The sequence below is a fragment of the Perissodus microlepis genome, chromosome 19, assembly GCF_051167445.1.
Source record: "Perissodus microlepis isolate ML-2025 ecotype Zambia chromosome 19, ASM5116744v1, whole genome shotgun sequence".
Taxonomy (NCBI): domain Eukaryota; kingdom Metazoa; phylum Chordata; class Actinopteri; order Cichliformes; family Cichlidae; genus Perissodus; species Perissodus microlepis.
Window position 1 is genome coordinate 16,936,198 of NC_140479.1, and position 10,024 is coordinate 16,946,221.

At 41.4% G+C, this 10,024-nt stretch overlaps 1 protein-coding gene across 1 annotated transcript; it reads right to left on the reverse strand.

Annotated features, from left to right (window-relative positions):
• Nucleotides 1-2,640: 2,640 nt before the first annotated feature.
• Nucleotides 2,641-9,121, reverse strand: vsnl1b (visinin-like 1b). Its single transcript, XM_084915648.1, has 4 exons — nt 8,795-9,121; nt 6,952-7,118; nt 6,560-6,775; nt 2,641-4,536 (listed from the first exon to the last, which is right to left on the reverse strand). The coding sequence occupies exons 2-4, from the start codon at nt 7,111-7,113 to the stop codon at nt 4,339-4,341; spliced, it is 576 nt and encodes a 191-aa protein (XP_084771774.1). The 5' UTR covers nt 7,114-7,118; nt 8,795-9,121; the 3' UTR covers nt 2,641-4,338.
• Between the last annotated feature and the right edge of the window lie 903 nt (nt 9,122-10,024).

The window sequence follows — 10,024 nt, forward strand, 5'->3', positions numbered from 1 at the left end:
AGGTTTAAATCTGGGACTCCCCACCATTTGACCTTAGAACTGAAGAAGCTTCTCGGATGAGAGGTGAAACGTCTTCAAGCAACTTAAAGAAGTCCAGACGCATTTCTTTGTAAGCTCCTTTGACTACGATGACCTGGATGACTGAGAACCTTCACAGACACAAAGACCTTAGACAGAAATTTTGATAATTGAGTTTTCTTGAAAGCCAACACAATGGAGAAACCATTTGGCTTATACGACTGAAATAAGAAGTTTGTCTTTGTTTGCAGAAACTGAGATGAAGGCAGTGAAATGACAGACCAGTTGGACAGCCATGTGTCTTTTGTGGGTGGTCCGCCTCTCATCCAAGAGACTTCTTCAGTTCTAAAAATAAAAGAGTCCCAGGTATTTTACTCTTAGTGGTTGGTTGTCCCCTCCCAGGTGGTTCTGAGGGTCATCAACCCACTATTGATCATGTGAGTCATCACATGAGCAAAGGTGTATTTAAAAAAAAGTATGGGTCATTACCAACACTGGGGGTTAAAGGTGAAACCACCTTGTAACCTTGCCCCACTGCATCATGTGACTTATTGGGATCACATGAGGCCAGGTGTGAGTTGGGATTGAAGCACTCAGGAAGGGATCTCATGATGGCATTGCAGGTGGTTGATAGGTGGTGTTGTAAGCCACCACCTCTGTTCAGTGATGGTCGTTCACAGGGGGCTTAGATGCTCTTGGTCCACAATGTGAACACTGGCATCATCAAGAGAGTTCCAGTGCAGATGCATAGCTGAGTCTTGTCCCGTAAAGGTGGGTCTTCTGTGTTGTGTTCGGTTTATGGAGTGCCTGTTTGGTTTCTCCTTTGTGGAGGTCCAAGCATTTGTCACTGCAGAGCATACTCTGTCCTGTTTAGCTTGTGTTTTAGAGTTTTGTCCCATGGATGAATCAATTTTGTCTGAGGGTCTTGCTGGGTCTGCTGGTGTCTGACCTTCTTTCGTGTACATCTTTGCTGATTTAATGGAGGCCCAGTTGCGATAACCACGTTTTATTAAGAGCTTTCTTTAAGTGTGTGTTCCTTTTCTTTCCCTTTTTCCTTAGAGGAAATATTTTCTGCCTGGTGTTGTAGGCTCCTTATCACCTCAACGTTGTGTTTCACAGGGTGGTGGGAGTCAGAGAGTAGGTACTGGTCTGTATGTGTGTGGGCTTCCAACCCAACAACACAGTCAAGGATCCTGCTGTCCTCCCTGGTGAACATTTGTTTTAAGCCACTTGAGTGAATTTGTTTGGTGGAGGCCTCTACTTCCTGGGTTTTAATTGCGACCCATGTGTCAGCCGCATATCTGTACCCGAGGACAGGTGCTGTCCATTTGAAGGAACCGAGAGCTGCACTCTCCACTCCCTCCATGTAAAGATTGGCTACAATGGGGGAAACTGATGAGCTCATGGCACGTCCATGGTTTTATCTTTAGAAGCCCTCATTGCATTTGAGATATGTTAATATGAAATTATTCTTAATCATAGAAATATGCTTTAGAGACTAATCGTTAGCGCATTAGCCAGCTTGGCTAATGCATTTAATGTGAAATGGTTAGAGCATCATGTGAAGTGCCATTCAAATTCTTTCTTAGGTACAACTATTAATCCCACCCTGCAAAAAATACTGTAAAAAAGTCCTGCTTTTTATTTAATTGGTTATTTTACTTAAAGTAGTATGTAGTCTGTGTTCTCCTCATGTGATCCCTATGAGCCAAAAGCATGACTTCAGACTAAGTGCTGTTTCTGACAGTTTCTTCTCTCTTTTAAAAAAAAAAAAAAAAGTATTGAATTGTGATGTCAGTACTCACAAGCTTTCTGTTTACAAGGGGCAGCCAATCAGAAGAGAGTTGGCTTAATGTGACGGTGGCCTTAAAGGGAGAGGCTTAAAAACTGGTTGTTTCAGGTAGTGGATGAATTATAGTGTGGATTATTTTGAACTGTGAATTATGAAGAAAAATAGGGAGCTGGAAAAGAGTATAACGTTTAGGGTAAAAGAGAGGTAGTATCAGGTACTTGCTTTTATTCTGATATAGATTTTCTTCTATATTGCTGGATAGTTTTTGATGAAAAATCAAATTGTGATGTCATTTTTCTGTTTTTACGGGGCTGACAAGAGTAGTGTTAAAGTGCTGCATAAATAAGCATTACTGGAAAGTGTTGTAGTACTATTATACTCGTGGTGATACCCATACTGAGCTACTAAGTCCCAAAGTGGGTGGTGTGTCCAGCGGGAAGCTCTTTTTATCCTTTTGTAAAGATACGATTTAAATTTACCTCACCAATGTGATACCTTGAGACTTTTAGTCAATCAACCCAGCTCTTTACTCAGTTTGTAAATATTGCCACAATATTAGTGCTCTTTTTTAGCTACTTGTTGTCACTGTTCGTGTTCTCTTTATCAAAAGTCTTCATTGATTATCTTGTGGTAGTTGTTAATAGTCATTTTTGTGGATAATTGAAAGCACTGTCACAAATAAAACTGTAATTCTGAGCAGGTTTTATGCGGATCATATGATTTATGCACACAAGGCTGTCCATCCATTCATCCCTTTGTCCATCCATACAGAGCACTGTGTTCAGAGATGATTTTATTTTGTGCCCATTAAGTCCACCTGGCAGCCCGTGCCTTTTGAAAAAAGCCTGTTCATGGTTTATTTGTTTTAATCACTACAGAATTATTTTTGGGTGCAACACATGCCACATGTATAAAAGAATACAGTCACTTGTATTATGCTTTTTCATATTTGATATAAACATTTACTAGACAAAGAATCTGACATGGTGACTGGCCTGAAATTTATAAATTATATAGACACTGATAATGTAATGCTTGGTTTGAGACAGAACAATGACAAGCTTCTGCACCTTCCACTACTATAAGTGGACTACAAGCAGACACTCAGTCCTTGCTTGCATAGCCTGGAAATGGGGAAGCAAAACCGCTGAACGAGAATTTCTGCAATAGTTTCAACCTTCGCCAACTCGTTGCTGTCTCCCTCTGAAACGCTCTCTCAAAAGCTTTATCGAGCACCTCTCTCGAGGGTCCTGCATCTTTAATGACTGTGGTGAACGGAATAGATTAGAAGATGAGACCTTTCGATAAAAAGTTTCTCCTTACAAAAAAGTTTTATACGAAGGAATGCAGTGTGTTCCGTAAACATATATGTAAGGCTTTTTCCCTCCTTTTGCTGCACTGAAAAGTGGAGCCCCTCTCACGAGGGCCCTAGCTTTAAGAGTGAGCTCCCAGCAATAAGGTCAAAAGCCAAGACTATTAATTTTGCAGTGCTCTTCATTTCTGTAAACAAGTTGATATGTACTGAGTAAAGTTTAGTTACTTTAACGTTAACTCGAGTAAACCATAAATCAAAGAGAAGCCTAAAAAGAAGCCAATCTGGGATCACCGTGGGGAATAATGCGCCTAATGACAACTGTAAGTCTGGCCGCGTCTCTAGATTAAGCGGCAGCAGTACAATAATAACATTAAGGGACGCATGTTGCATAAATATATTTCTGCTCATTCTGTAAGTCACTTAAGCAAAATATAATATGTTCACGTGAAAGCTCTTCCTTGGAGATTAGCCCTCAACTGCAACCCGAAAACCTTTCGAAAAGTGTCACACATACACGTGTATCGAATGGAAGGAAGCATGCTCCCACATTACAGGAGGTGAACTAATGGTCTAATGAGTCACATACTGTACATCCCATGCAACAATACTAAATGAATTTAGAGCGACGGTTTCTCTTTTCATAACCACCTAAAGATGAAAAAGGTAAGAGATTTTTTTTTGACACATAATATATGCATGCAAAGAACCTACTCTTCTTGGTTCCACCGTGTGAAAACATCTGGAACAGACAGGAGCCTTTCTACCCTCCAAGAGCTCAATAAGTCTGTACAGTAGAGACAGTTACAATTATCATAGGAATTATTATTTAGTTACTATCATGTAAAGCGTACAGTAGTTGCAGCAGTGAACACTGGGGATCCTAAATACTGCAGAAACATAATTTAATGCAGTGCTCCACTGATATACAAGCTAAGGTTGAATGAGAATGTAGAGGGGTTACTGTGCACAAATCACATTGGCATGTTGTCAGATAGAAATGTACGATATCTTATAGCTATGTTCAAAATTATTCAGCATTTGACATTCTCATGCATACAACCACAAGAAGCGAGTCCATTGAAAAATAGTCCAAGCATTGTTTTTTGTTATTTTTTTCCTGTGGAAATGGCAGAGAACCTAATGAGACATTAAAACGTGTGCTGCTGTCCAGAGTGTGTGGATACAGACAGGAAGAGGAGGGAGCAGCGACGGCTCACTTCTGCATGTCACACTGCAACAGGAGCACGATGGACGGGTCGCTCTTTGCCGCCTCTTTGAACTCCTCCAGCGAGATCTGGTCGTCGTTGTTTTTATCCATTTTACTGAAGATCTTGTCCACCCTCTGCTCTGGTGTCAAACCGTCCTCGTTCATTTTCATCATGATCACCGTGCCCACCATTTTGTAGATAGCCTGTGGGCGAGGTGTGGCGAGAAATTAGCTGAGAACTGTGGTTTGCTGTGCAAGAATAAAAGATGAATGGATGGATGAAGCAGTGAATAAACAGATAAAAGTAAAATGTTGAAATAATATCATTTTTGTGGAGATTCATGATTAAATTGCTGAAATGGCTACAAGTAAACAACAACAAGCTACATACAATTATTAAGCAAAAGTAATCCGTGGATGGAAATAGTACCAGTGGTTGAATAATGTATGCATGCTCTGCTCTGCTATTTTCTGTCAGCAGGCTGAAATTTGGTTGCACACAGAAGACCAAGAACTCTGAATATTTCATTAATATATATGAAATGTGTAGGAAACACTGGGCCTTTACTGATTTATTGAATTATTTCAAAAGCAGTATTGCACAACATTATTATTGTTCAATTTAAGAATAAACCCAAATCTTCAGATAAAACTTGAAATGCTATTTTTGAGAATCATGTTGAAATATTATTTTGAGAAAAAAGCTAAAGTTGAAATGTGGACTTGATGAGTTGACACAACAACTTCATCAGCGTTCTGATTGTGTTTTGTGATCATCCATTGCCAGCTATTTCATTTTGCACAAATGAAGCCAACCCCTTCAAGTTTGTGTTTTTTCCTTCTGAACAGATGCAGCTTTTTGCACCATCTCTTCAACATCATTGCACTTATCACCACATCGTGTTTATGTAATAAAAGAGAAATAATTTCCTTGTTATTAAAACCAACTCTTAAATACACTTGCGCTAACTCTACACAAGCTATTTTGTAGAGGGCAAAGCGGCCATGGTGTTTGTCTGACTTGAAACAACAACATTTCGGATTTAGTCTCAATATGAACAATATTAATATAAAAATATATTTGCCTTTTCTTTCTTAATGTGGCCCTAATACTCCTTTATGCAGTAGTGCACAAGTCGTGTGTCCAAATATATATCGAATGGCACTTTTGGAATAACATATATTCCAAAGTGCCTCAAGAGTTGGGAGTTTGCCTTGTAATCGGAAGGTTGCCGGTTCGAGCCCCGGCTTGGACAGTCTCGGTCGTTGTGTCCTTGGACAAGACACTTCACCCGTTGCCTACTGGTGGTGGTCAGAGGGCCCGGTGGCGCCAGTGTCCGGCAGCCTCGCCTCTGTCAGTGCGCCCCAGGGTGGCTGTGGCTACAATGTAGCTTGCCATCACTAGTGTGTGAATGGGTAGATGACTGGTTGTGTAAAGCGCTTTGGGGTCCTTAGGGACTAGTAAAGCGCTATACAAATACAGACCATTTACCATTTTACCATTTCATTGGATCATCGCAAGTGTCCATGATGTTAAATACTTAAATATTGTTGGGTAGCTCTATAATAACAATAATAACAGCCACATGGGTCAGTTGTGGTCCTGTGTTTAAGCATAATAATAATCCTTTTTTGAGTGCAATAGTATGATGCCAGTGTATTTGTTTATTCTTCAAACTGTTTGGCTGCTTTTGGGTTTGCTAAAGAAAAGTTTTATAAAGACCCAAACTGTGATTTGAACACAGTTACAATGCTCAAATCTCCAAAAGTCAAAATTACTGGAAAAACAAAAACAGCTAATTCCCACATTTAACAAGCTGAAATCTGGGCTCTTTGCTCTGAGGTGATTTATTTGAAAACCATAAGTCAATTATGTGAAAAATATCTTCTTACTAGTGTTAAAAACTCTCAGGTCATAAAATAATGGGGTTTTGTCTGACTGTTTTTGCACTGTTGCACACTTCAGAGCATATTGACAGTCTCAGTAGGGGCTGTCAATATGCTCTGATATCACTGACACATATCGGATTTATTTTATAGATTGTGTTTCCACAAATAGCCAAATGCAATTCAATACAACTGCAGTTTTGCCATTACGAAACTGTATCTGTACTCAAGGCTCTGCAGGTGTGTGGGAGACTGATAACATCAAAAACCAATGGAGAAAAAAACCCCTCAGAGCCAGTCCCCTGATGAGCAAAAGCTTAATGACTCCATAATCCCTCACCTCGATTATCTCCAGCATCTCCACTCTGGTTATTTTGCCATCACCATCCAGGTCATACATGTTGAAGGCCCAGTTGAGTTTCTGCTCAAAGCTGCCACGGGATGTGATGGACAGAGCGCAGATGAACTCTCGGAAATCAATGGTCCCGTCTCCGTTTTTGTCAAAGGTTCTGAAGGCGTGTTGTGCAAATTTTGACGCATCACCGTAAGGGAAGAACTGCACAAAACAGTAGAGAGAGGTCAACTGGAGCCTTCTTGTTACAGCATAAGCACAGCTTTTTAAAAGGGAAAATAAGTCCTCTACTGCTGCATGATTAGTTTCTACAACAAATAACTCCAACAGATGCAAAAGAGGCAGTTGATAAAGAAGAGCGGGAGCTTCTGGACACAAACCTTCACATAAAGCTGCTGGAACTCCTCCAGATTCAGCCTGCCAGTGGGGCAGTCCTTCAGGAAGCCTTTGTACCACTGCTTCAGCTCATGTTCATTAAACTCTGTGTTCTTCACCAGATCCTCCATCACCTCAGGAGTCAGCTTGCTGTTCTGCTTACCCATGTTTCCTGTGGTGCAAGAACACGTGAATAATGCATTTTCTTTTGCTTCGGCTCGAAAATATTTGTCAGATTCCCACTTCGAAAAAATGAGTACAGAGTGTAAAAAATGTGCTCTTTTTCTTCTGGGATGGCAGCAAATATTGCCCCAGTGCTTGTGTTCTATTTTGGTCCCTTCAGCCTGTTTGTGCCAGCCAGTGGCCTGGGTAGCACTGACCTGGATCAACACTGTCAGAGCAGATCCAGTTCATCAAATGTTCGATCGCTGCTATCAAGTTTCCACTGCAAACGCTGTCCTATAACCTGACAATGACAACAAAGGCTGTGCTTGCTTGTAAAAGAGAGGCTGCTGCAGTAAGTCCACAGACACGAGTAAGGGCAGCGTGCAGGAGCACACAGCACTGGATCAATGGAAAACACACCTGAGTGGTCTGCATGTAATCCAGTGTTTAAAGAAGCCGTGGGAAAGCTGCACAACAATCAGCCTGGGTTAGTTTGTTATCTTTGACAACTTAAGCCAACCACACCAGGGCAGTCCATCAGAAGCCCCACGTTCATTAATTATTTATTCATCATGTGGCGAATGACATAAGTGGCCAAGGATGAGTCAACTTCCATTGCATAATTGAACAAATGAGAGAGCAGAATATTATTTGTAATCTAAATACAGGCCGTTGTGGGAGTGTCCACAACTTGAGACCAACATATGGTCCACATCTCTGCAGCATGACAGCAGGCTGGACAGCTCCACCACAGGCGGCACTGCATTGGCTTGGGCCTTCCACAACATACGGCAGAAATGTGCGCTACAGCCCAAATCACTGCAAACCACAGCTTTTAACGTCCATCCCCTGCGTGTCATAGAACCAAGCTTGGCGAGCGTGATTAGTAATTACAGTAACAGATGTCGGGTATTATCTCTAAAATAGGCTACAGCGAATGACCTTGAGGAGCAACATTTTGCAGGAAGATGACAAAACTGTTTCACGGAGCGTTGAGCTGAGAGAAACGGCTCGACGCGCTGCAACTGCGGCGTTTAATAGAAATATCAGCCACATTGCGCACAGGCCACAGGTATGAACGAGTCGTTCTGCCATCGGATGCTGTTTTATATCACGCTTTGGGCAATGACATCCGTGTTAATGCTATTAAAGCTAACCGCCTCCTGTGAGAGCTGGAGAAGGAGACGCTGCTGCATTCCGATGGAAACGACGCAGTGAGAGTATTTTCAGATTAGATCCCCCCCATCCTGCTCCTAATGACATCTTTCCGTGCGCATCGGGCCAGCAAACATGTCAAAATGCAAGAAGCAAACAGCTATTTTTAAAACACAACACAGCCCCCCTCGGTGCCGCCGCAGAGCCACATTGGAGGGGTGGGAGAAAAGCGAGAGAAAAAAAGCCCATTAAGTGCAGAAATCTTAGTGACATTTTGTAAATTCACCAAATAATCGCTCTCTGCCTTATTTTTGTTTTTCTGGCTCTTTCCAGGCAAAACGCAGAGGCTTTATTTTAAAGGATGCGCAGGTGCCAGAGAGCCAGCCCTGTCCTCAATCCCCATTCATTCACACCAAAGGAAAATATGAAACATAATGCGCGACATATCAACACGAACCCATCCCTGCATGTATAATCTGAGATACATCTAAGACATGGCACATAGCTCAAAGTGCACGCACTTCTTACCTTATTATTTGGCGATTCTCTATCGGAATAAATCTGCTCTGGCTTCTGCAAAGTACAGAAAACCCCCTGCCGATGAAAACGTTTGCCCAAAAGGGATTATTCTCAACAAGGCTCGCCCTCTTTCAGAGAAAAAAAAAATCACCCGCTAATGAAATTTCTGGATTTTCCCGACGTTATTCCAGATGAGGCGCAGCAGGCACCGATCCCACGCCAGTCTTTGGTTATGCGACTACAGGAGCGCGGCGTCACCCGTGCGCATCACAGCCTGATCATAAGTTCACTGTAGCTGCTGCTGCTGCTCGGTTTGGGTTCAGCCTGATCCTGTCACGTTATAACCGGATCTTCATCGTGATGAGGATGGTCAGCTTGAAATTTCATCATCAGGAAATTAACATGTTGGATGTTTCCGTGGCGCAAGAATGGAAGATTCATCGCCTATTCATTTTTGGCCCTGATGAAATTATTCACTGCGACTAATCTGAAATTGGATTAAATAAACCCGACTGTGAAATATTTCACTTTTATGGTTTTAGACAAATCTGTGAGAAGAATAAATACATTTATTAAACAATTTAGAGTTTATAGATAGGCTGTAGAAGACCTGTCACCCCAACCCCAAATCCACCTTCAAAAATTTGACCACAAGCTAAGTTAAAGTGTAAAATTCATTATTTTTTACAAATTATTTTTAATATTTTTGTACTTTTGTTGTTTAAATCCCTTCACGTTGATCCTAAACACACAATCTACCCTATACTTACTAGCTGTTTCCCTTGGGTACATTCAAATGCGTCCCCAAGGTGACATTTGGTTTAGTTTTAAAGCCTCCTCATAACCTTTGGGAGACAAAATCCTGAAGTATTCAATTAAAGACCGATTATTACCATTTTCTTTCCCCTTTTCCTCAAAAATAATGTCAAGCTTGTCTTAAAAGTATGAAAAGAACCAACACATCTTGTCCATACTGACTGTGGCTTTAAGTCTGAAGCGACTCCAAATTTCTCACAGTCCTCTTTCTGTGAAAAACTGCCCCATCTCTTCCATCCATGTAAGCTAGTGAGTGTGAATCTAACCTTTCACGTCTCCATGGTGATTAAAAAGTCTAGGTTTGGCATTTAATTTCTTCCTTTTAGAGTTGCGGGGGATTATGCACATCCTCACACACACAGACACACACCCACTCACACACAGCACAAATTCAGTTGACCATGAATGTGGCCAAAGTTTTAA

Bases quoted from the DNA above. Each gene is read 5' to 3' on its own strand.
- vsnl1b (XM_084915648.1), bottom strand. From the start codon at position 7,113: ATGGGTAAGCAGAACAGCAAGCTGACTCCTGAGGTGATGGAGGATCTG. The intron at 6,776-6,951 runs GTTTGTGTCCAG...TGTTTTGTGCAG, and splicing joins TCCAGCAGCTTTATGTGAAG to TTCTTCCCTTACGGTGATGC. The intron at 4,537-6,559 runs GTGAGGGATTAT...CCTCGCCCACAG, and splicing joins AGATGCTGGAGATAATCGAG to GCTATCTACAAAATGGTGGG.